Source organism: Desmodus rotundus, chromosome 3 (genome assembly GCF_022682495.2).
Source record: "Desmodus rotundus isolate HL8 chromosome 3, HLdesRot8A.1, whole genome shotgun sequence".
Lineage (NCBI taxonomy): Eukaryota > Metazoa > Chordata > Mammalia > Chiroptera > Phyllostomidae > Desmodus > Desmodus rotundus.
Window position 1 is genome coordinate 25522568 of NC_071389.1, and position 25998 is coordinate 25548565.

The window sequence follows — 25998 nt, forward strand, 5'->3', positions numbered from 1 at the left end:
GGCCTGGCTGGCACCTGCGGGGCCCTTCCAGACCCTGTTTCGGGTCTTGGGGGATACAGCGCACCAAGGCAGAGCTGTCGGCTCACTCGCTGGCCAGACCAAGACTTGAGATTCCCGCCAGGCAAGGGCGCTTAAAGACACGCCCCGCGGAAGCGCGGGTTCTTGCTTTCTTCTCACCCGGCCGCCACCCTGAAGTCTCTGAACACGCCCGCCGGCGTGGCCAGCGGCTGTGTGGGCAGCCCAGAACGACCCAGGCGACCCTGTCGGCTGGTCTGTGGAGCCCTCGCTGGGTCCGCCCACCACCCACTAGCAGGTCGAATCTCCCGGGCGCCACCACCCACGACAGCAATTACAACTCAGAGCTCTCCGAAGGCGGACGGGTTCTGCGGCGTTGGCCCCGCCCCGCGCCCCCATTGGTCAGGGCCGGAGGGGGCGGGACCCGGAGGCTGAGCCCGGACCCAAGGCTGCCAAAGCTGGGACGCGGGGCAGAGACCGCCCTGGTCCCGCTGAGCAGGAGCTCGTGGGTCCCCACCTTCCCGAGCGCCTGGACCGCGCGGGCCTCGGCAGCAGCCGGACTGGAGGGCGCAGCGGCGGCAGAGAAATTGGCCGACGGTGTGCTGTCCCTGAAGTAGTCTCTGCCCCAGGTGTTGGCGGCCACAGCCACCCAACCCAGAGCCGCGACAGGTGCCGCGCGCGGGTCTCTCCAGGGACGGCGCTGCAGCCGCGGTCAACTCCCGCCCCATCCCGCAGAGCCCATCTCGGCCCGCCGCTCGCCGTCGGGCGTCCCCCGGCCCCGGGCCCGCGGCGAAGCGGATGAACGCCGAGTGAGCGCCGGCCAGTCCCGCCCGCCATGGCCGCGCGTCCCGGGCCGCTGTGGCTCCTTGGCCTGGCGCTGTGCGCCCTCAGCGGTGGCGGCCCCGGCCCTCACCCCCCGGCTGGCTGCCCGCAGCGCCGCCTGGGTCCGCGCGAGCGCCGCGACCTGCAGCGCGAGATCCTGGCGGTGCTCGGGCTGCCCCGGCGACCCCGGCCCCGTGCGCCCCCTGCCGCCTCCCGGCTGCCCATATCCGCGCCGCTCTTCATGTTGGACCTCTACCACGCCATGGCCGGCGACGACGACGAGGACGGTGGCCCCCGAGAGCGGGGCCTGGGCCGCGCCGACCTGGTCATGAGCTTCGTGAACATGGGTGAGTGCGGGCCCCGGGGATGGGCGTCAATGACTCAATGACAGTGCGATCTCCGCGAGAATGAGCGTGAGCGGACAGCGAGCGAGTGTCCGGACGCCCCCACAGTGGCTCCTTGGGGAGGACATGCAGTGAGTGTCCAGGTCTGTGGAGAGAAGCACCGATGTGAGAGAAAAACATTGACAGGTTGCTTTTTGCACCCACTCCCACTGGGGACTGAACCCACAACCTAGGTATGTGCCCTGACCTAGAAAAAACCTGCAAAATTTCGGTCTGTGGGGTGATGCCCAACCAACTGAGCCACACCAGCCTGGGCTGCACTACTCTTGTTTCCCTAAACAACCCAGTTAACAGCCAGGCTGTTCATTCGCATCTCCCAGATGAGGACAGTGAGGATGGGGGAGGCAATGTCACACCCAGGATAGCTCAGCCTCTGTGTGGCCGAGCCAGCACAGGCCCAGGTTGTGTGGCCCTACATCTGGTTCTCCAGGACATTTCTGCTGATGGGAGGGCAGGCTTTCAGGGTGCAGGGAGCCTTCAGAGGGTTTAGGCAGAGGAGCCCAGGCACTGGAGCAGCAGCAGGTAGTGTGGGGTCTCAGCCATTTGCTTCCTACACGAGGGCAGGAAGAGGGAACAGCCAAAGAGGTCTCTGTCCCTCTCAACCCAGAGCTGGTGGTGGGCTGAGGTGGGGGAGTGAGCAGCAGGAGCAGCTCTTAACCTCTGCTGAGAGCCCGATGCCAGGCTGCCTTCCTGGTTCGAGGGCAGGGTGGGGACTAGGGACAGAGAGTATGTGGAACTGAGACTGGAGTTCTGTCCTTGGGACAAGCTGACCCAGGGCTTAGAACCAAGAAGAGCTGTGGATGGAGTCACCCGGAAAATGCCCCCAAGGGAGCCATCTGTTACAGTGAGTCACCGCCCAGCCCATGTCCTGCTTCCCCAGCATCCCCTGGGTCAAGGCGTGCACAGCCCTAGTGGGAGCGGCGGCTGTGAACCAAGCAGTGCCCTGAGCTCAGGAAGACCTGGTTCCCCTCCTGGCTCCGCTGTGTGAGTTTAGGCAAGTCCCTCCCCGATCTGAACTTCAGGTCCCTCCTTGTTAGATGCGGCTCCGAGTGAGCAGTGCATTATCCTCGGAGCTGTTGTGTGATGGTTGATGCATGGGAGGAGCAGAAAGCCAGCCCCTCCCTTAGGATGAACCTGGGCCTCATCACTGCAGACTCCGGTTCCTCCCAGCTGCTGCCCAGCCCTGGGATGGACGTGACAGGAATGTCCCCATGCATCTCATACACATGTGCAACCCAGAAAAGATTTAAAAAGCCAACCAGAGGTGTTTCCACCCATTTTTAGAATAAAAACTAGCAGTTGAAGTTCCATAGCTTTGTAAGTCCTCATTTCATCCAGCCTCATTTCATGGGCTCAGAGAGGCAGAATGGCCAGCCCGGGGCCACACAGCAAGTACATGACATCATCCAGGCAGTGGTTTCCAGCCCCAGCTTCTTCCCCCACCATCTCTGCATGTTTCATTAAGATCTAAGGCCCGTGGGATCAACAAGCCTGTCCTAGTTCAGTGGAAGCCCAGTTGTGGGTGGGCCCTGCCGGCTGTCAGAGGGCCTTCTTTATTCTGACGTACTAATTGCATAGTAGAAATCTCAGGGAGAGTGGTTTTAACTGGTGTAAGGGATCAGACACATAGCAGGACTCTTCCCTTGTTTGGAGGCCCAGAACCCCGGGCCCCTGGACCTCCATGGAGTCTAATAGCAGAGTCGCTGTTCTATCAGCACCATGCCCGCTGCCTCTTGTTCTGCCTCCCTTATCGGCCACATCTGGCTCCTGAGAAGCCAGGCCTGGTGCCAGCCAGGTCCTGGACCCTCAGTGGCAGCCTGTGGGACCCAGAGGCCATGGACCTCTCTCAGGCCACCAGGGCATGGGCCAGGCCTTGTGTCTGAGCAGATGCTTTAGGGGCTTGTGCCATGATGAACAGTGCCTGTGTTGGGTCAGGGCTGTGGTCAGAGCTGGCAGCCCTGCCTGGCCTGTCTGTCAACCAGCCTTATAGAATCTTGGCTTCCTGTGGCCAGAACATAGTAACGGGGGCCGATCAATGCCGACATGGAGCAGACAGAGCCTCTCCCTGGTGCTGCCTGTGCTCAGGGAGAAGATAGGAGACACCACCAGGGACTTGTCCTGTCGGAGCTTCATTGATTCCTTCATGTCCTGAGTCGTGTCCTTTCCCTGCTCTCGGCCTCCAGTTTCCCCTCCAGTCTATAGTGATAGTGTCAGAAAAACGAGGGGCCTCCCAGCTCTGACCCTGCAGCTCTGTTGGAGGTACATACTTACAACACCATCCCTGCCCTGGGCGCCTCAGGCCATCCCAGCCCCTCCTAGGTGGAGAACAGACAGAAAGGAACAACTCTGCTTATTTCTCCTGAATCCTCCACCTCATGTCGACATGGTGACAGGTGCTTGAAATCCAGATTAAGAAACTGAGGCACGAACACCAGCGCAGGCAGAAACGCAGCCAGGAATGAATGAACCATCTTCGCTATTGTCCTGAGCCTTCCCTGCACCAGGCTAGTTTATTCTGGGGTCTCAGGTGACTGGGGACAGAGCTGTTGACAGACAGGCTGTTGGATGTGGGAGAGGCAGGGCTCAGTGGGAATGAGGGATGTGGCCCAGGTCCTCCATGAGCCTCAGGGTCATTTTCTTTGGTTCTTCACTGGGGAATTCCTTCATTTTCCCCACCAATTCACTCAATAAATAGTCGTGTGGTATGGTACCCACCCTGTGGGGCTGCTCAGGGGTTGTGTGAGATGACACTGAGATGACCCCATGCCCAGACCCCACATCTGTTTCTTCATTTCCATCTCACACTTACTGTCACATCTTGGCTTTAAAGAGAAGAACGAGGCTCAGAGAAGTTAGGTAGTTTTCCCAAGGCCACACAGCAGGTGGTCTCTCTGCTTGCACGTCCTCCACTCTTCTCCTACACAGAAGCTGCCTCTCCACCACCCCGAGGCCTGGGCCATCCTCGGTCCAGTAAGTGCTGCTGAATCGGACAGTACTGAACGTACGTTATAAGCTGAGTCCTGTTTGGCTTTTTTTAAAGATTTTATTTATTTATTTTTAGACAGAGGGGAAGGGTGGGAGAAAGAGAGGGAGAGAAACATCAACGTGTGGTTGCCTCTCACATACCCCCTCCTGGGGACCTGGCCCACAACCCAGGCACATGCACTACGCTGGGATTGAACCAGTGACCCTTTGGTTCACAGGCCAGCACTCAATCCACTGAGACAGACCAGCCAGGGCCTGTCTCAGAATCCTGTTTTTAAAAGTGTCTATCGTTTGGGGATTTACAGAACTACCACGTATTCATTACATAAAATTCAGACCTCACAGGAACATATAACATGCGTGCCCCTCGGAGTCCCAGTAGACGGTCACGGCAGGCAGCCAGTCTCGTTTCTGTCACCACACGTCCTTTTGGCCGGTTCTTTGGATTTCATGTGAATGGAATCATACAGCGCATACTCTTGTGGCTGGTTTTTCACTCCACATAATATTTTTGGGATTAATCTGCAATGTTGTCTCTGTAGTTCTTTTTTGTAAGTGAGTTGCATTGCGTTGCATGGCTACACCCCATTTATCCATTCTCACTCTTGGACACGTGGCTTGTTTCCGGTTTGGGGTTATGAATAAGCTGCTCTGAGCATCTTCGTCCTCTTCCCTCTGTGCTTATGTGAAACCTGGACGTTCATCCCGCCTCTGCCGGTTGGGAGCTGTGAGACAGTGCACAGGTTCCTTCTAAAGTCTCTGACTCTCATTTCCTCACTTTTAAGATGCCTTTCAGGTGCGTGAGGCCTACCTTCCTGGGTGGTGTAGGACTAAGCGAAACGGGCATCGAGGCCGGCGGGCTGTGCACCACGCAGCAGGAACTTCATAAATGGAAGCCGATTGACTCAGTACTTCCCACTTCAGTGCCTTTGCTCATGTTATACCCTCTGCATAGACTGTCCTCTCCTCCATCTCTGTCTTTAGAAGAGATTGGCAGGGGTTTCTGTAAACCTGACTCCTCCCACCCCCTACTCCTCCCAAAGAGATGGCTCCTTCCATTGTTCCGGCCCCTGCGCGGCATGGTGCCTGTTACACACTTTCTGCCTACAGATTCAGAGGTATGTCACCTCTTTGTCCTCCTCCCCAGGAAACCACCTGGGAACAGGGGCCAAATGTCACTCTTCACACTCCTCCCCCTGCCGTGCACCCTGGTCTCTGTGAGTCAGGTGCTCAGGGCCTTTGGGCAAAGTTGAAGAAAAGAGGAATTCAGTGGAAGGCAGGGCCAGGACCTTGTGAAGGAGTCTGGCCTGGCCAGTGAGGCCAGCCCTCTCTGTCATTTTGGAAGGTGACAATGGGTGCAGCATGTCCCTGGTTCCTCCCCTGGGACCCCGAGTCCCTGCAGGGTCCTGCCTGGAGGAAGGTGGCTTCAGCAGGCATTCTCAGGGCACCTGCTGACAGACGAACCTTGAAGACAGGTGACCCCCATCCCAGTATTGCCACCCAGAGGAACTCTAGGGCCACTTGTTTTACATCGGCTCCAAGCCTGAAAGTCCACATGAAGAACCTCTAACTGGCCCTGCGACCCCTGGCAAGTCTCTGCCCCTTCTGGGTCTCAGTTTCCCCTTCTAGGCAGGGTCACCCTGAAGGCCTTTCCAGCTCTGACCAAAGAATGCGCCCACCCCCTGCCTCCTGATGGGGGCTCCTCCAGGGGGGAGACCCCGAGTGGAGGCCCATCCCTCACGGCCCACCGCCTCACGGGAACACACTCCCCACGGGAGAGAGGGATGTGTCAGCGAGGCCACATCTTTCTGGAAAACGCCCACGGTTCAGTTCTCTCCTGGGTTTTTACGGGAGGAATCGCATCCTCCTTGCTCACATCTCCTTGGATCTATTTTTGGCTTTGGTGGGCTTGATGTGGTGGAGTGTGCGGGTGTTCCCTTTTAATTTGGGGTCTGAAGCCGTCTGAGGCCAGGACCGGTAATTATGAGTGCAGAGCCATTTATGGAGAGAGCTCTGAAAACAGTCGGTAATGAGGACTGACTAAAAATACCTCGGCAATGAAACCTTGGGCCTGCTCTCGGGCAGCGCTGAGATTTCTGGAGGGAGGAAGCCATTCAGGGTGCAGAATCCACAGGTGATCGATTCTGCGGCTCCCCTGTGGGCCTGCACAGGCCATGGGGACCCGGGTCTTGTTTTAGCTCTGAATGGGCCCCTTGGCCTCTGTTACCAGCAGGACCAGCCAGACGGGCCCAGCCGTTTGCCTGTGGGGCCCTAGGGGAGGCTGCCCTCCACCTCAGGGCCGGCAAGGCCCACAGGAAAGTGAGAAACATGAGTGGCCTCTGATGGAGGCACACACAGTGATGTGGAAGCCACTCCCAGACCCACGGCGAGGGCTGGACACAGCTGAGCCACTGTCCTGGGGACCAGCAGCCCTTGGAAGAAGGGGATGGAGCCTCCCTCTTCCACTTCACACTGTTGGGTCCCTGCCCTCAACCTGCTTTCCAGCCTTGGGGGCAGATGAAGCAGGGTCAGGGCCCCGGGGTGGGGAAAGGGGGGGCCCCGGCAGGCTGATCTGTGTGGGGTCAGAGGAGGATGAGGGGCTTTCATAGCTGGACTGAGAGGAAAGAGGCCTTCAGACATGGGATGGGGACCACCCAGTGGAGGACGTTGGTAGCCAGAAGGCCCAGGACGAGTGGAGGGGCTGGGCCAGCTCAGGGGGGTCCTGGAATGCAGAGCCCAGCTTAGGCCCCTCCTGGGGTGCCGCAGGGCTGGGGAACGGTTTGAGGGCAGGAAGGACAGATGGACAGGTCAGAAGATTCTATTCTCTTAACAGTCACTCTGGGCTGGAGGAAAAGGGGTTCTTCTGCAGTCTTACTTTTTGGACAGAAACAAGGTAGACTCGGGTCATCTGGGTGACTCTAAATTTTGTCCAGGGCACAAAAATAGCCGAAGGCTTTGATGGTGTCGGGCTGGTGGACACGGGGTGTGGCCTCTGGAGGTGCAGCCTGTGAGTGGTGGGTGCAGGGCCTCAGAGGCCACCTCCTGCCCACAGGGGCCCTGCCCGCACATGTGGGACCTGGAGGGTATTTAATCAGGCTGGGGGAGAAGGACCTATGATTCTTTATTTTCCTGGAGCCAAGGAAGGGGGTTAAGAAAGTAAACCCTTTGAGAGTTTCCCCAAGTGGAGTTTGTGGAAACAGCAGTGTCATTACCTGTCCCCAACCCTGGATCCATATCCCACCTGCCCTGGTGTCCATGGAGCTGACTGCAAGTCTCCATTGGCCACAGGAAACTCCAGGGGGCTTCCAACCCCCCTCACAGCGTCAGGGGCCGTCACAGCATCAGCAGTGGCTGGGCTTCATCACATTGTTCCTGAGTCACAGAGATCTCCGGGTCACTGTGCTGAGTTCTGAAGAGCTGATAAACAGAACTGTGAACTGGCCTTGCTTGTCACTCCAGCCTCATCTTGGACACCTCATCCCTGGACCACTAGGTTCCAGCCCCACTGGATGTTTCTGGAACATGCAAGGCTTTTGTTCCTTCTGCCTGGGTCCTTTCCTCCTCCAGAGGAATTGATTCCTAGCAGGAACCAAACACAGTGGTTCTCAGTCTCCAAGGAGACACTGGCACTACTATCTGGAGACAGTTTCAGAAGTAAAGGTGAGGAGGTGAAGGCAAAGCCACTTTTTTTGGGGGGGGTGAGATTTTTAGAGAGAGGAAAGGAGGAAGAGAGGGAGAGAAACATCGATGTGTAAGAGATACATTGATCGGTTGCCTCTCTCATGCCCCCAACTGGGGACCTGGCCTGCAACCCAGGTATGTGCCCTGACTGGGAATTGAACCAACGACAATTGAACCAGCAACCTTTGGGTTCTCAGGCTGATAATCAATCCAAGTGAGGGGACCCCTGGCAGGACATATCTCAGATGGCCAGGATCCAGAACACATGCCGGGAAGGGAGTGACCATCCCACTCCACCCTGCTCAGCCTGTATGAATCTGCCAGGGGACCTGGAAATGAACTTCCCAACCCCACAACCGGGAGCGAAATTTTACTGGGAAAACCCAAGAAATCACATTGTACAGTCCTTGGCTTTTCCCATAAATTCCCTCTGAGGACCATCAAACAATAGCAGCAGGATGGGGAGCAGCAACAGGCCAAGTCCAGCTCGTATTTCACACCATCATTTCAGCATTATGTGGTGGGGGGGCCGCTGCAGTGGAAGGGGCCCGCACAGGGTGCGGACTCCCGGGTCCCGTCTCCAGGTGCGTGGAAACACGGGAGGAGAGTGCACGTGGTGATCTGTCCTTAGAACTTGAAGTTTTGGAATCTTCGGCACTTTCACGAAGAAAGGGCCAGTTTCTGCTTTGTGCCCGAGCCAGAACTCCAGCAATGGCCCCCGTGGCGCTGCTGAGGGGCTGCCTCTCTGAGCCCAGGCATCTTTGGGAGATTCCAGGCTGAGGTGATAGGGAAGGGGGAGGCTGGGCATGCAGGGGCCCAGCAAAGGAAATGCTCCTGAAACGTGTGGTAGCACTTGCTGGACCATAACCAAGTACTGGCCACAACAGCAAACATGCATTTTACAATTTCCTTTATCCTGGTAGCAAGTGGTCATTCTGCAGATGTGCATAGAGACCCAGAGGATCAAGAGCCTTGAAAAAGGAGGCACCGAGATCCAAGATGGCGGCGTAGGTAGACACACTGCGCCTCCTCGCACAACCAGAACTGACAGAAAATCGAATGGCAAGGAAGTCCGACACCAAGGAAATAAAAAATAAACATTCATCCAGACCGGTAGGAGGGGCGGAGACGGGCACCAGGGCGGAGTGGACTTGCGTGGCCATGGCGGGACCGAGACTGGTGGAGTGTGGGACCAACAGGGCAGGCAGTCTGACCACTAGCGGCCCCTGCAGCCCCACATTCGCGCACAGATAAACCAGACAAACGGCGGGGAGCAAAGCAGACCACGCAACCCAGGGCTCCAGCGTGGGGAAATAAAGCCTCAAACCTCTGATTGAAAACGCCCGTGGGGGTTGGGGCGGCAGCAGGAGAGACTCCCAGCCTCACAGGAGAGGTTGTTGGAGAGACCCACAGGGGCCTAGAGCGTGCACAAGCCCACCCACTCGGGAACCAGCACCAGAGGGGCCCAGTTTGATTGTGGGTAGCGGAGTGAAAGACTGAAATCCGGTGGAGAGGGGAGCGGGCGCCATTGCTCCCTCTCTGCCCCTCCCCCACGTACAGCGTCACAGCGCAGCCACCAGCATTACCCCGCCGGGGAACACCTAAGGCACCGCCCCTTTAAGTAACAGATGCACCAAGACCAAAAAAAAAAAAAAAAAAAAAAAGGCCCAAATGACAGAACACTTCAAAGCTCCAGAAAAAATACAACTAAGCGAGGAAGAGATAGCCAACCTATCAGATGCACAGTTCAAAACACTGGTTATCAAGACGCTCACAGAATTGGTTGAATCTGTTCGAAAGCCAGATGAAAAAATGAAGCCTATGCTAAGAGAAACAAAGGAAAATGTACAGGGAACTAATAGTGATGCAACGGAAACTGGGACTCAGATCAACGGTGTGGACCAGAAGGAAGAAAGAAACATCCAACCAGAAAAGAATAAAGAAACAAGAATTCGGAAAAATGAGGAGAGGCTTAGGAACCTCCAGGACACCTTGAAACATTCCAACATCCGAATTATAGGGGTGCCAGAAGGAGAAGAGGAAGAACAAAAAATTGAAAACTTATTTGAACAAATAACGAAGGAGAACTTCCCTCATCTGGCAAAGGAAATAGACTTCCAGGAAGTCCAGGAAGCTCAGAGAGTCCCAAAGAAGCTGGACCCAAGGAGGAACACACTAAGGCACATCATAATTACATTACCTAAGATGAAACAGAAGGAGAGAATCTTAGAAGCAGCAAGAGAAAAGGACACAGTTACCTACAAAGGACTTCCCATAAGACTGTCAGCTGATTTCTCCAAAGAGACCTTACAGGCAAGAAGGGACTGGAAAGAAGTATTCAAAGTCATGAAAGGCAAGGGCCTACATCCAAGATTACTGTATCCAGCAAAGCTATCATTTAGAATAGAAGGGAAGATAAAGTGTTTCTCAGATAAGGTCAAGTTAAAGAAGTTCATCATCACCAAGCCCTTATTATATGAAATGTTAAAGGGAGTTACCTAAGAAAAAGAAGATCAAAAATAGGAACAGTAAAAATGACAGCAAACTCACAGTTATTAACGACCACACCTAAAACAAAAACAAGAGCAAACTAGGCAAACAAGTAGAACAGGAACAGAACCATAGAGATGGAGATCACATGGAGGGTTGTCAATAGGGGAGTGGGAGGGGGAGAGGGGGGGAAAGGTACAAAGAATAAGTAGCATAGATGATAGGTGGAAAATAGACAGGGGGAGGGTAAGAATAGTGTAGGAAATGTAGAAGCCAAAGAACTTATAAGTATGACCCATGGACATGAACTATAGGGGGGGAATGTGGGAGGGAGGGGGTGGGCAGGATGGAGTGGAGTGAGGGGGGGAAATGGGACAACTGTAATAGCATAATCAATAAATATATTAAAAGTTAAAAAAGAAAAGAAAAAGCAGGTACCTTGATGCCATCCAAATGCCTTTCTGCTGAATTGATACATTTGATGTTCTATTATCTTTTATTTTATGCTTTTATTCAGAAAAAGAAATCAACTAACTCACTTCCCCCCCCACCCACGGCTCTTCAGTTTCACACATGAATCTCCTAATGGGGCTGGCAGGAGGTCATCGCTTCGATACATCGATTAAGGTCAGAAGTTAGAGGTCAGCAGCCATCCTGACTCCTAAGGAGTAGCCATCACTCCTATCTCATAATCTCTGCCCTGTACAAAGCCCTTTCAGCCCCATATGGAAAGGCTCCTTGGATCCCCACTTCACAGATGAGACTGAGCCCACACAGGGAGAGTACTGGGCAGGGCTGGGACCCGGAGCTCGGGCTGCAGGCCGGAGCAGCTACCCTTCTCAGGGCTGTTTTAGTGGCTTATAGCAGGGCACCTGCCAGCAACTCCACGGGGGAAACTCCAGGTCCCTACAAATGCCGTTCCTCACTCAGCTTTTGAGAAGAAATATCTTCCTTAACCCAAAGGAACAACCTCCGAAAAGTTATACATCCACAGTTCCAGCAAAGAGAGGGAGAACTCCCTTTGGCCACTTACTGAAAGTTTTATCAGTTTCTGATTAAAAGCATTATTTTCTGAAAAATGTCCCATCTTTCAGAGCTTGCCTGGAACAGACAGGATGGGTGGTTTCCTGTGCTGGAGCTACTGGGCGGTTTATCAGAACACACAGAACGGAGGTTTGGAACTAGAGTCAGTTCAGGTGAACAAGGCGCCCTTGACCCAGCAGAGGAGGGAGGCCCCACGGTTTGGTGCCCGCGTGGCAGTGGCAGGTCTGTGGGTTGTCCCCTCAGTCCCCGGATCCGTCAGGAAAATCAGCGTCAGGCCTGCAGAGATTCCCAGTGACCCACCCGTCAGCTCCCGCTGCACCTGGGGACGGGGACGGATACACCTAATGCTGCTTTGAAGGGGTCTGGTGAAGGAGTGACATTCCTTTACTCTCTGCGACATACCCTGTGACAGGCAACAGCCTGGACCCATTTCATGCAGGTGTGGTCTGTGTGGTCCCTGAATCCACAGGAATTGTCACCAAAGTTGTGTATGTGTGTCTGTCTGTCTGTCCAGAACCCTGACCTCCACGCTCGCTGCCTGTGCGGGAGGACCCAACGCCACCCTGTGTGTCTGAGACAGCCTAGCTCCCGTGGGCATTTGCTACGTGTCCAGCCTCTGTCTAACAATGGGCATTTTTTAAGTGTTTATGTATGTATGTATGTATGTATGTATGTATGTATGTATTAGAGGGGAAGGAAGGGAAAAAGGGAGAGAAACATCGATTTGCAAGAGAAACATAGATTGGTTACTTCCCTCACACCCACAACCAGGGACCCGACCCGCCACCCAGGCGTGTGCCCTGACCAGGAGTCCAACGGTAACCTCTTGGTTTGCAGGCCGTCACTCAATCCACTAAGCCACACCAGTTAGGGCATGATGGACATTTTATTTCCTCCTGTCCCCAGTCTGGGGATGGAACACTCATCTCCTCCTGCCCAAACATGTGTGTCCGCTGGCCCCACGCAGCACAGCTGTGTGCCCCGTCCATCACCGGACCAGGCTCCCACCGCGAGGACAGGAAGTGCTCCCCACATCCACCTCCGCCACCCGCCTGGTGACTTGTGGTCACTGAGCCCAGGAACCAGAGAGAGAATTTTAAAAAAGACTCACAGACATAATTAAAATCTCAGTGTTGGGTTTTGGGGAAGGTGCTGGGCGGCTCCCGCCCCCACTTTCCGGAAACACAGATTGTTTGAAAGTGACAGAGGGCTCGCTGTGGCTGCTGTGACTCTGTGGGTTGAGAGTGAGCCTGTGAGCCAAAAGGTCGCCTGTTCAATTCTTAGGGCACATGCCTGGGTTGTAGGCCAGGTCCCCAGCTGGGGGCGTGCAAGGGGCAGCTGATCAATGATTCTCTTACACAGTAATGTTTCTCTGCCTCACTTTCTTTCTCCCTCCCATTCTCTCTAAAAATAAATAAATGAGATTTTTTTTTTTAAAGAAAGTGACAGAAAACTAAAGTGAGACAGCCCTAAATATACTGTCCTGGGCATTCCCAGCAGCTGGGGATTTATTCTGCACCCACCACGGGTCCCCTTCCAGCCTGTGCCTCACCCCCACCTCCACACATAGCTTCCACTCCACACCAGCCACCTGCTGCCGGAACCCTGGCCCCACAGGCCAGAGGCACAGTGCATGCTCCTAGGAGGGAACTCCAGCCCTCTGCAGTCAGGCCACAGCCAGACTCACACCCCGTACCCAACCCTGCTGATGTGTGGGTGGCCTTGGACCATTCATCCTGTGCATTCGATGTCCCCTCTGCCTAGAATGCCCTCCCTGCCACCTCTCCACCTGCCAAGACTCCATCCATCTTCCAAGTCCAGTTCAGATGTCACCTCTTCCAGGAAGCCTTCTCTGATTGCACCACACCATGGGACTTCCCCAGCACTTGACAGGGCCTCTCCAGCAGCTGTCACTCCTGCCTTGCTTCTCCTTGTTCCTTTCCACCTCCCTCTGGCTGTCCCTCATCCTTGTTCCAAAAGTATCTGCCATCCTTTGGCCCTTTGCTGTGTTTTATGGCTGTTTTCCTGCCTGTGCTATCAGTCCCTCAGCTCTAGGCCTTTGCTTATGCTGGTCCCTTCCTCTACAGCATCCTTTTCCCATGACCTCCTGGAAAGTTCACTGTCACCCCTCAAGGCCCAGTGTCAGCCATGAGCGCTCACTGTCCCTCACATCCCATCCACACACATTGGTAGCCTCTTAAATGCACTCCGTGCCCACCACGTGGCCGATTCTGCCTTGGGGCTGAAGTCCAGCACTCCAGAGGAGGGAACTGTCCTCTCTGCCTCATCTGTGGGTCCCAGAGCCAGCGGGGACTGAGCAGGGCCCTGCTGGGTTTGGGGATCAGGGGCCAGAAAGCTGCCCTTGTTGGCCCCGACGGTGTGGCACGTGCTGTGCTGGGCACCTTACTACGGGGCTCGTGGGGCCTGTCAGCATGACGGAGTCAAGCCCGTTCCCCAAGGAGGAAATGCCTCCCCCCAGGTCCCCAGCTCCCACCAGGCCCTGCCACCCAGGAGCCTGAGGCCAAACCCAGGCGTGAACACCAGCCTACTGTGTCTTGCAGTGGAGCTCGACCGCGCCCTGGGCCACCAGGAACCCCACTGGAAGGAGTTCCACTTTGACCTGACCCAGATCCCGGCAGGGGAGACGGTCACAGCCGCTGAGTTCCGGATTTACAAGCTGCCCAGCACCCACCCGCTCAACAGGACCCTGCACGTCAGCATGTTCGAGGTGGTCAGGGAGCGAGCCAACAGGTGCCTGCCCCGCCCAGCGTCCCAGTCAGGCCTCTGTCGGTGTGTCTGGCCCAGCCTTGTGGGGAACATTTCCCAGAGGACAGAGTGGGGCTTCCTGGGAGCACACCCCTCTGATGAAGGATGCTTGTCCCAAGGCCCTGGCGCCCTGGCTTCAAGCCATCTCCCTGCTGTCCTGGCTGTGGGACCTTGGACGGGTCGCTGAGCTCCCGAGTCTCAGTTTCCCCGCTGTCTACAGGGGCAGTGGCACTTTTCTATGGTAGATGCAGTGAGATAAGGCAGAAGGTGCCCAGCTCAGAGCCAGGAGGGTCAACGCCCTATGAGGGTCCCCCAGGTGGGCGCTGGAAACACGGAGGCAGCTGTGCCGGCTTCGGTTAATTGTTCTTTCGTATCCACAGGGAGTCTGACTTGTTCTTTTTGGATCTTCAGACGCTCCGAGCTGAGGACGAAGGCTGGCTGGTGTTGGACGTGACAGCAGCCAGTGACCGCTGGTTGTTGAACCGTAACAAGGACCTGGGACTCCGCCTCTATATGGAAACAGAGGACGGTAAGACGCCAGGGTCAGGCAGTGCACCTTCCCCTGGGGGCTCCGATCAGAGAGGCCTGGGTTGAACCCCAGCTCTGCAGCTTGCCGGCTGTCACCTTGGCAGGTTACTTTCCCTTTCAAGCCTTGTTTCCTCGTCTGTGGGAAACAACACTCACTCATTCACCAGGTATTTGGGGGCAGAGCCTCCTCTGTCCTGGGCAGTGGGGACAGAGAGCCCGAAGGTGGGTCCCAGATTGGCGTGTGTGACCACAGCAAGGGACTGCCATGGCTGGAGCAGAGCGGGTCAGGGAGAGGTTGGGCGGAGAGGAGACTGAGAGAGGCAGGCAGGGGCGTTCTGAGTTGGGGTAAACCCAGGTGAGGGGCTGGAGTTTTCAGGGAGCTTTGTGAATTTACTAGCAGCGGATGATGCAGGATCTGATTCAGCTTTTCACAGAAGGTCCCGCCAGGAGGTGTGGCTTCACTCCCACCCCTTCAGTGTGGGCTGCCCTTAGTGACCCGCTTCCCAGAGGACAGAGTGTGGGGGAGGGAAGGGAACTTGACAGTGGACAAGCTGGCCAGCACCACCGCAGCCAGGTGACCCAGGCCCCCAGGAGTAAGTCATGTGGCTCCTGTGCACCCCGGATATGAGCGGGTGAGATCCCCAAACCTGTAACCCCAGTGTAACTGTGAAAAAACATCAGACAGACCCACGTTGGAGGACAGCCTGCAGAATGCTGGACAAGTACTTCTCAGAACTGTCACCAAACACAAGGAAAGCCTGAGAAATTGTCACAGCCCAGAGGTGCCTGAGGATGGGGACCTGGGAGAGAAAAAGGACACTGGGGAAAGCGAACGAAATTGGAATAAGCGGTGCTGTTTAGAAAATAAGAAGACATTGATGGTGGTCCATTCGTTGTGACAAGTGTAACACAGTAACTGAAGTGTTAGCATTTCCCAGGGAGCACTGGGTCTGGGTGTATGGCAAGTCCCTATACCGACTCTGCAACTTTTCTGTAGTCTCAGCCAGTGTAAAGTAAGAACTTTATGTGTCGTATGCATAAAACAAACACCCCCTGACCTCAGTGGGCCGAGCAAACGGTGGGGGACAAGAGTGATGTGAAGCCAGAGCGGCCCCGGGAGCCACAGTGTCCAGGTGAGGGCTGTGGGGGGCTGGGAGCAGCAGAAACAGAGAAAAGAGGGCAGAGGAATCAGGGGTAAAGTGGACGGGCCGGTGGATTTGTTTTTAATTACAGCCTACAGTCAGTACATTTCGTGTTAGTTTCAGGTGTGCAGTGTAGCGCTTAGACAGTGGTGTCCTTCACCCAGGGCTCCCCGGACATTTCCAGCCCCCACCTGACGCTACGTGTGGTCATGACGGTGTTACTGACTATATTCCCATGCGGTTCTTTACCCCTGTGCCGCTTCTGTAACTGCCAATTTGTGCTTCTCAGTCCCTTCACCTTTCCACCCAGCTCCCCACCCCCTCCCCTCTGACAACCTTCAGTCTGTTCTCTGTGTGCCAGTGGATTTAAATATATATGTAGACATACTATATATATTTAAATAAATATATGTATAGTATATGTTTTATATATTTTATGTGTTATATATCAATTATATATATATTCCATATACGTTTTATACACTTTATATATATTACACATATGTTAAATATAATTTAAATGTATATTATATATTTAAATACATGATTTAACTATACATTTATTTATATTGTATACATTCATATGTTTATAAAATATGTTGAAATATATAATTTTTATATTATATATATGTTATATATTACATATATATTGTATGTATTTGAAATATATAATTTAAATATGTGTGTGTGTGTGTGTGTGTGTGTGTATATACTTTTTTTCCCTTGCCTGTTGGGGAAAAGTAGAGGAGGCGCAGGTTTGAGGTAGGGAGTGAAGACTTCCATCCGGACCGACACCACTGATAGCCCTGGCAGAGGTCCATAACCACGTCATTCCGGGACAGGTGTGTGCTGGAGACACAGGCGTGGGAACCACTGACCTAAAAGTGGGTTGAGAATCCTGAGATCGGAGCAGGCTGCCTGGGGAAGGAGCTCCGCAATGGACCCTGAAGGGGACTTGCCACTGAGTCTTCCTCTGAGTGGTGCCGCTGGGGAAGCCCAATCAGGGTGGGCTTTGTGGGTGTGTAACCCCCCCCCCCACCGTCAGAGTGGACAGTCCAGGGCCAGGTCTCCTCCCCCATCTCGCTGTCTGCTGTTCCAGAGAGGAGAGGCTGAGCGCCTGGCTTGCCCCTTGAGTGGGAGGCATGGCTGGGCAACCTGGGGGCGCCAGCAGGCTGGCACATCCCCAGCTGGGTGTCCTCCCTGCTCAGTTATGCTCGACCCAGGGGGCCTGGAGCATCTGCAGAAGATGGCCTTTCTGCTGCTCCTGGAGACATCACCCCCCTGCCGCTTGGGCTGAGAGGCAGCGCCTGCCGCTTCCTCACCAGCGCTTGTGCCCGCACCAAGTTCCGCACAGACCCGGTGGAGGCTGTGAAGGACATCTCCGATGGAGCGAAGATCATGGTCGACGGCTTTGGGGTCTGCGGGATTCCTGAGAACCTGATAGGGGTGCTACTCAAGACCCGTGTGAGGGACTTGACCGTGGTCAGCAGCAACGTGGGCATGGACACCTTCCGGCTGGGCCTTTTACTGGGGACCAAGCAGATCACCCTCATCATCTGCTCCAACGTGGGCGAGAACGTGCTCTGTGAGCAGCAGTTCTTGGCTGGAGAGCTGGAGCTGGAGATGACGCCCCAGGGCACCCTGGCAGAGCGCATCCACGCGGGCGGGGCCGGGGTGCCCGCTTCCTACACGCCCACGGCCTATGGAACCCTGGTCCAGGAAGGAGGCGCCCCCATCAGGTACGACCATGACGGCCACATCGCCATCATGAGTCAGCCCAGAGAGGTGAGGGAGTTTCACGGGCAACACTACCTCTTGGAGCACGCCATCACGGCGGATTATGCGTTGGTGAAAGGGTGGAAGGCCGACCGTGCGGGAAACGTCATCTTCAGGAGGAGCGCCAGGAATTTCAACGTGCCCATGTGCAAGGCCGCGGAAACCTCCGTGGTGGAGGTGGAAGAAATTGTGGATGTGGGGTCGTTTGCCCCGGAAGACATTCATGTTCCTCACATCTATGTAGATCGCGTGATACAAGGGGAGAAGTATAAGAAAGTAATTGAGCACTTAAGGACCCGGCAAGACGAAGGTGGAAAAGCTGGATCTTCGGATGACATAAGAACACGAATCATCAAACGGGCAGCTCTTGAATTTGAGGATGGCATGTATGCCAACCTGGGCATAGGAATCCCCCTTCTGGCCAGCAACTACATCAGCCCCAATTTAACTGTTCACCTTCACAGTGAAAATGGAATCCTGGGCTTGGGTCCGTTCCCATTGAAAGAGGACGAGGCGGATGCAGATCTCATCAATGCGGGCAAGCAAACAGTCACCGTGCTGCCCGGGGGCTGCTTTTTCTCCAGCGACGACTCGTTTGCCATGATCCGAGGGGGACACCTCCACCTGACCATGCTGGGAGCCATGCAGGTTTCCAGGTACGGTGACCTGGCCAACTGGATGATCCCCGGGAAGAAGGTGAAGGGGATGGGGGGTGCGATGGATTTGGTGTCCAGTGTCAAGACCAGAGTAGTGGTCACCATGGAACACTGCAACAAGGCCAACAAACCGAAAATCTTGGAGAAATGCACCATGCTGCTGACGGGGAAGCGGTGCGTGGACCGAATCATCACGGAAAAGGCCGTGTTTGACGTGCACAAGAAGAAAGGCCTGACGCTGGTTGAGCTCTGGAAAGGCCTGACTGTGGAGGACATCAGAAAGAGCACGGGGAGCACCTTCACTGTCTCGCCCGATGTCAGGCCCATGCAGCAGGTGACACCCTAGCCGGGAAGGAGGCCTTGCTCTCAGAGGCTGTGGTTTTCGGTTTAACTCAGGATGTCACTGAAGGAAGTCAGGAATCACCTTTCTCCATTTCATAAGCAGTCCCACCAGGTTTCTCCCGGCATCTCAGGCTAGAAAGACTCTTCTCTCAAGAGGGAGATGACTTTAAATAAAACAAAAGGAGAACAGAGGCGTTTCTCTTGTGTGTTCTGTGAGTGCCCAGAAAGCTCTGCTACAGGCGACGAGGACACGGGCTACCCTATTCCCTGCGATGTTTACATCAAATCTGTGCAGCCTGAGATGGCCCCAGAGGAAGGGTTTCTCCCTCGTGAACGAATGAATGAAAAGTGTAGGGAAGATGACGAGGGAGGGAGCAGCTCCACCCAGGGTGGCGCTGGGGCCCTGCTTCACTAGCCCCATGAAAAACATACGGACGTGGAAGTCCGTCTGTGGTCCGAAGACTTGCTGTTTGAATGAGAGATTCTTTCCTTTGCCATCCTTTTTTATTTTTAGTTCTCTCAACTTTATTTTTTTAATGCTTTATTTATTTATTTTTAGAGAGAGGAGAGGGAGGAAGAAAGAGAGGGAGATGACCGAGAATCAAACCGACCTTCTGGGTCGCAGGCCAGCACTCAGTCCACTGAGCCCCAACAGCCAGGGCCTCTTTTGACCCTTCTGGGTTTTCTTTCATGGCCTTTCATTTTGTGGCAAAGTCTGCTTCCCTGCAGCCTCACCTTCTCCAGCCCCACTTGTCTCCTCCTCGTTGCTAAATAGGTGTCTCTGGAAGGAAGGCAGGAAGGACCTGCTGAGAGGGACAGTGACTGGGTAATGGGGGGTACTGAAGGGGGAGGGACGGTAGGCCTGACAAGCCACCATGAAGTCTCCTCCATAAATCGTCCACCTGTGTGTTGCCAAAGGCTGTGGCGTGTGATGGGAGGAGTTCTAGAAATCTAAGCAATGGACCGAGATGGGTTTGCTTGTCTTAACCCACGGTGTTCCTGCGTCAGCCTGAACAGACACGTAGATCCTTCCTCTCTGCTGTGCAGCCCAATCTGGATGCTCGTTAATGTTATTTTGTATCCAAGAGCAGCTGTGAGGTATTTTATCCTGAATCCTTAGTGTCAAAGACAAGAAAGAAAAAAGTGAGTTTATATGTGTGTGTTTGGGGGGTGGAGGGCTGTTAAACCTGACATGGAGCTCGCATTTCCTAAGCATAGCTCTAGGGGGCGCACGACCAACATGAGCCCCTTAGGTAAGAGCAGAAAATTCCAGCTGGACAAGGAATTTTTCAGGGAGGCCTCACTGGGACCTCAGCCCCAAGGAAGGGACGGATCCTGGGATGGAGAGGTGGGAGACAGTGCTCACTGTGGGGACAGTTTGAGGATGTGGGGGGAGTGGCCAGGGACCATGACCAGATAGGGATGAGTGGACAGAGGCACCTGTGGGGGCTTCTGGGCAGAGGTGCCCCGGGTGTCAGGAGAACTTCCCACCAGCAGCGTGGAGCAGGCAGAGGCCCCAGGGCAGGCCAGTTGCAGGGCTGCTAAGCACTAGAAAGAAGGAAAAGGACTGAGTTTCCCGTCCTCAGGCAATGAAGTCACACCTGCGGCACAAAAACAGACCAGGTTAACAGCTGGGATTCCCGTCAGGTGTCAGCCATGCACCCTGAGTGCCCTGCAACGTGGCAGCAGGGTCACACCCATGACAGAGGCAGCAGCTGCAGGAAAGGGGCTGGTGCCACCCAGAGCCTAGGGGAGAGATGGCAGCCATCTGGGCCTGGCATATTTGGGGAGGGGTATGAATGAGGGCTCGACACCTGCCCTGGGACAGGAGAGGGCTAGTGAGCTGCCAAGACACCTGGGCCGTGATGGGGCAGCCTCTGACATGGGGTGAAGGTGGAAGTTGCATGGGGCCCACCTGGCTCAGAGGAGCAGCCTGTGTATCTGGGCCTCGGGGGACACCCTGTGTGTCCCACACCTCCAGGCAGGGCCTCACATACCCAATGCCTGCCAGCACCCTCACATGGTGAGGTCTGGAGGCAGGGACCTGGGGCTCCGGAGTCCCCTAAGCTCCCACCACTGCCTTTCTGGAAAGGGACCTGCCAGAGCTGGTGTGTTTGTGTACAGCTAGCACCGCCCCCCCCCCCCCCCCATGACAGTCAGGAGAAGGCGGGGAGCCCTGCTCAAGATGTGGTGGGCAGAGAGCAGAGCCCTTTGGGAGGGAGCCCTGGGCTCTGGGAAGAGGGCCCAGGGGTCCTTTCCCAGGCCTCCCAGAGTAGGCCTTCTGAAAGACCAGGGGTCTGTCCCCTGCCCCGCCCTGGCCAGGCCTCTGCACAGCGTGCTGGTGAAAGGGCAGGGCAGTCCTGGCTGGGCTGCAGCTTGCTTTGGACCTTGCACAGGTGCTGATCTCACGGGCCTAGTCTCTGCTTCTGTGAGGTGGGAACTAGGGGTCAGCTGTGTCAGGATCTCGGTGAGGTCCCCCTGGGCCCCCGCAGGCCTGCCTCGGTGGCCTGCTGCCTCCCTGGCACTGCCCAATTGCTCCACTCTGTCGTTCTCTCCACACCCAGGAGACCCCAGCAAAACCCTCAAACGGACATTTGCACAAAGAAAAGCAAACAGTGAACACAGCCTCAGGGCACCGGTCAGTCCCAAGGCCCCTCAGTGGACAGGGCTGTCCAAGCAACAGGGACCGGGCAGCGGCACACACAGGCCCAGAGGGCTGCCTGGGCCCGAGGCTGTCCCCATGTGTCAGCCAGGCCGTGGAGCTCCACTCCAGTGCCGTGGTGATGGCGGTCACCCGGACGCTCCTGTCTGCACTGTTGCCTCCCCGTCGTGGCCTCACTGGCCTTTCCCAGGCCTTTCATGCCTCTCTGGCGGCCTGTGTCTTCATGGTTCCACTGCTTCCTCATGACTGCGACTTGCCACGACCCAAACTCTCCCAAATGGCTTCTGTCCAGGCCCCTTTCAGCAACAGCTCCTGCAGCCGCAACCCCCGTCTTAGCAGGCCCCGTCCTGAGTGGAGCCTCTGATGGGCCCGGCGCGTGGCTTTGTGGCAGGCGAAGGCATAGGTCAGAGGCTGGTCTCAGGACTAATTAGCTGTTCGATGCACTAAGGCCCATGGGCACAGTCTAAAGCCCAGCTATTTAAGAGCCGACCTTTGAGCAGGATTGTGGGCGGGGCAGGCTACGTCCTTGACCTGTAGTGTATGATGCAGGATCACATCAGACCTGCTGATGGAACAAATATATGTACACGCGCATGTGTATGCATGCACACTGTGTACACACACACTGTGTATGCAAATGTGTGTGTGTTATGTACAGGCACACGTGCATGTGTGTGTGTGTGTCAGTGAGGCAGCGCTGAGGAAATGCACACGGAAGTGGGACAGTTGGCCCTGTGTTTCAGGAAACAGAAAAATGAGTTAGTGATCACGCCCCTGTTGTCAAAATCCCACAGGAAAAGAAAATTAAGAGGTTCTATCTCATTCTCTTCTTTATAGGAAAGCCAGGAAGGATCCTAAATGTATAACGATAAACTCATCTCCGAGTAAATGATGGTGTATGAGTTTTTCTCAGAAGCCTTTTTATAGTTGTTACTATATTGCTTTGACAAGGAAAACACCAGGCGCTCATTTGGGAAGACAAAGAGGCCCAGGAAGACGGTTTCCGTGGCGGAGCCGACACTTGCAGGCTAATGAGTGTTCCTCACGGCGGCCTCAGTCTTTAAGCAGCTGTGGGTGAAATCCCGTTTTTATAGACCTCACTCTTCCCAGGGCTGAGGTGCCAAGCAGGTCCCTGCCCGCAGCCCTCTCTTTCTTTCTTTTTTAAACCACTGCCCGGGTCTCGTGGATAAGAACTTGGGCTCTGGATTTAGGCTGATGTCGGTTAAAGCCCGGCTCTGGGACTTTGGTCCAGTCCTTGCCCCTCTGAGCCTGGAGTCGGTCTGTGGCATCAGGGAAGAGTGAGCGCCCCGCTCTTGGGCGCTGCTCGGCAGGGCAAGCACGGGCCCAGCCCTGGCCCTGGCAGCTGATCCAATCGGCTGGGTGTCATCCATCCCACATTAACACCCCCAGAAATGGGGGGGCCAGGAGTCCTCAGACAGAGGTGGGTCCCTGGCCGTGGGGTCTGGGAGACCATGGAGTGACTGTGAAGGTTCCCAGTGACACGTGAGGTCCAGCATTACTGTACAGACGAGTGAGACCCTCAGTGCGAAATGACACTGAAAGCTGTGAAATGCCCCATGAACGGCGGTGTACGCGACTGTCACCCTTGCTGACCCTGTGGTTCAGGAGGCCCTCCTCCCTCCCTCTCCTTCAGACCTGCCTGCTGGGGGCCTGGGGCTGGACTGGGGGCTCCCGTCTTCAGGTGAGGAAGCCAAGGCCCTCAGCTTTCGTGCTCTGGGCCCGCCCAGGCCCTGGCAGAGGTCCCGGCTGTGTCCCCATGCAGAGCCACCGCCCTCAAGTGACCGCTCTCTTTCCTCTCTCTGTCTCAGGGCGCAGCGTGGATCCTGGCCTGGCCGGTCTGCTGGGGCGACGGGCGCCGCACTCCAAACAGCCTTTCATGGTCACTTTTTTCAGGGAGAGCCCCAACCCCACCCGAGTCCCTCGGGCAGTGAGGTCCCTGAGGAGGAGGCTGCCGAAAAAAACCAACGAGCTGCCGCAGCCCCACAAGCTCCCGGGGATCTTTGGTGAGGCCTGGCAGCTGGGGTCTGAGGCCCACAGGCTTCTGGCCTGGGGCCAGTGGTGGTGACAGAGTCTTCTGGCCCTCAGAAGGGCTCAGGCCAATGGTCACCCCTCCAGCCGCCTTTCCTGACACCCTCCTTTGCCCCAAACCCCTGTGGGCCAGCCATTGCACTGTGTCTCAGGCCCCCTGCTACAGAGAAGTCCCTTCTCTGCCCTCCCCCTGCTCACCAGACCTCCCCAGATGCCCCCCGTCAGCATCAGGGGTCCTCCCTCTGGGCAGCACCGCCCTGTGGCCCTCGGCTCTTTCCCAGGCAACTTGCAGGACACGTGGTTGTTGAGGCAAAGGTCTCCCTACCAGGCCAAGACCCTCCAGGCTGGGGACGGGCCTGCCCTGCCCATGTGCCTTCCTTTCCTTCATGGGAGTCGGCCCTTTGGCTGGCTCACGTTGAGCCACTGACCTGTGGGATGGGTGTGGCAGGACAGGTGGGGTGAGGGTGGGATGTGTCTCAGGAGGAACACAGGAGGCGCCCCAGCCTGATGGCACAAAGGCACCTGGGGCTGTTTCGGGAGCATCAGGAGGCCCACAGGCTGACGTTAGGGGGCTGGGCTGTGTGTGCGGTGACTCTGGAGCCATCTGGAGCCACGGAGGCTCTGGAGTTGGGTCATGGCACCAGCAGCGCTGCAGGGATGGGCCCTATGAGATCAAAGGGTTTGGCTTCCCGTCATGTATTTATCCCACAAGTGTGCCCACCAGGGCATCCCCGCCCTGGGAGCCCCCGTGGTAGCTGCACAGAGCAGGACCCCAGAAAAGACCTTGCACCCCCTGTCCCCTGCAGATGACGTCCACGGCTCCCACGGCCGGCAGGTGTGCCGTCGGCACGAGCTCCATGTCAGCTTCCAGGATCTCGGCTGGCTGGTAATTGCTGGTTTTCTCTCACTTTGGTTTTTTTTAAGGCTTTTTAGAAAAAAGATTTTATTTATTTTCAGGGGGAAGGGAAGGAGAAAGAGAGGGAGAGAAACATCAATGTGTGGTTGCCTCTCATGTGCCCCCTACTGGGGACCTGACCCACAACCCAGGCCTGTGCCCTGACTGGAACCTAAGAGGCGACACTTTGGTTCGCAGGCCGGTGCTCAGTCACTGAGCCCACCAGCCGGGGCTCCCCTCGCTTTCTCAAATGGCAATCCCCGCCTCAGCTCTGTACGTGGCTCCAGGAGGAGGTGGAATTGTAGGAGATTTTATTTTCTCATGTATTATTTTCTGTGTTTTCCAAGTTTTCGAAAAGGCAAATGTGTTGCTCTTATTGTGAAAAAGTGCTTTTCAGTAAAATTATGAAAATGGAGATCGTCTGAATCCTGAGCCATAAAACGTCAGAGTTTCAACAGGGAAACCAAAGCCCGGCGGCAGTGCCTCCGCCTTTGCTGCGATGGCAGCTGCAGGACACACGGCCGTGGGGGACAGGCTGGGAGGGCGGTGCTGAGTGCTGAGAGCAGGTGACAGGGACAGAGCTTGTTTCCAGTCCTGTCTGCCGAGGGTCCTGGGGTGGATGTCAGGTTTGTGGGGGGCCTGCCCCAGGAGGGGCTCAAGGGTGGGTTGACAGGTCCCCGAGACTGAGGGAGGGGCAGCCCTGAATCTTCCTGTGACAGGTGCTGAGTAGAGGGGTTGGGAGGGGCCACATGGTGGGACTCACCTTCTTCCTTCTGCCCACCCAGGATTGGGTCATCGCCCCCCAAGGCTACTCAGCCTATTACTGTGAGGGGGAGTGCTCCTTCCCGCTGGACTCCTGCATGAACGCCACCAACCACGCCATCGTGCAGTCCCTGGTCAGTACCCAACCTGTCCTGCCTGGACCCCAGGGGAGGGGGCCCTGCAGAGAGGGGCGCAGACAGCAGGGGGTGAATGAGCCCCTGCTGGGGTCTCAGGGAGGTTTCTCCACATGGCACCTCGGCTGTGCGCAGGTGCAGTTGAGTTCCCACACCTGTGCAGGTGCTGGTCTCTGTGGGGCCACGCTGTGTCTGTAGACTCACTGCTGGCGTGCTCACCTGTGCACCCACGTGCAGGCACGTGTGGTGGGACCCAGACTCCTCCAGGGGGCCTGCTTGTGGTTCCATGCACACCCCCCAAACAGACAGGCATCCCACCTGGGCACCCGTGTGCTCTGAACACGCGTGCCTGGCACACCGGCATGTTCGAGCTCCCGGGACATGTGCATATGGGGCAGGCGTGTGGGTCCACCCACCCTCTTCACGGTGAGTGTGGAGAGTCACCCGTGAGCCCTTGTGCACAGGGCTCTTCTGGGCTCGGGCTCCCCCTTCCGGTCACTCCCCATGGCCCTTTCTCCTGGCCCTCCCCACTCCTGTTCCCACAGATGGTGTGGCCTTTGATGTGCTGACATCTGGGGTAACTTTACTGCTGAACATTAATTTCTATGAGGACGATCGCTGCCGCTTATTGCTCAGTGTTTTACATGGTGTGTGTGTGTGTGTTGAGACTTCTTTCTAGAATGTTCACCTAGACTCCTAGTTCCTGGTACGCCCGAGCCTTATGTTTACATAGTAAGAGGTAGGCAAGGTGGTGCTTTAGGGCGAGAGGAAACGGGTGTAAGGAAAGCTGCTTTGACCCCGTACAGACTCTTTTCTCAACGTCAGATGGGATTTGCTGGACTCCA

The 25998-nt window shown here is 55.9% G+C and overlaps 2 protein-coding genes across 2 annotated transcripts in view; both read left to right on the top strand.

Moving 5' to 3' along the window:
- The first annotated feature begins 477 nt into the window (after nt 1–477).
- LOC128780434 (bone morphogenetic protein 8B) overlaps nt 478–25998 on the top strand; it is a 30149-nt gene continuing 4628 nt past the window's right edge. Inside the window, exons 1-6 of the mRNA XM_053920066.1 lie at nt 478–1184; nt 14003–14192; nt 14588–14736; nt 23143–23337; nt 24169–24248; nt 25043–25153. Coding sequence (XP_053776041.1) covers nt 851–1184; nt 14003–14192; nt 14588–14736; nt 23143–23337; nt 24169–24248; nt 25043–25153 — 1059 coding nt within the window. The 5' untranslated portion in view covers nt 478–850. The remainder of the gene's footprint in view (nt 1185–14002; nt 14193–14587; nt 14737–23142; nt 23338–24168; nt 24249–25042; nt 25154–25998) is intronic.
- Nucleotides 14810–18879, top strand: LOC112296636 (succinyl-CoA:3-ketoacid coenzyme A transferase 2, mitochondrial-like). The gene is made up of 2 exons (XM_071221114.1): nt 14810–15362; nt 17086–18879. The coding sequence occupies exons 1-2, from the start codon at nt 15139–15141 to the stop codon at nt 18653–18655; spliced, it is 1794 nt and encodes a 597-aa protein (XP_071077215.1). The 5' UTR covers nt 14810–15138; the 3' UTR covers nt 18656–18879.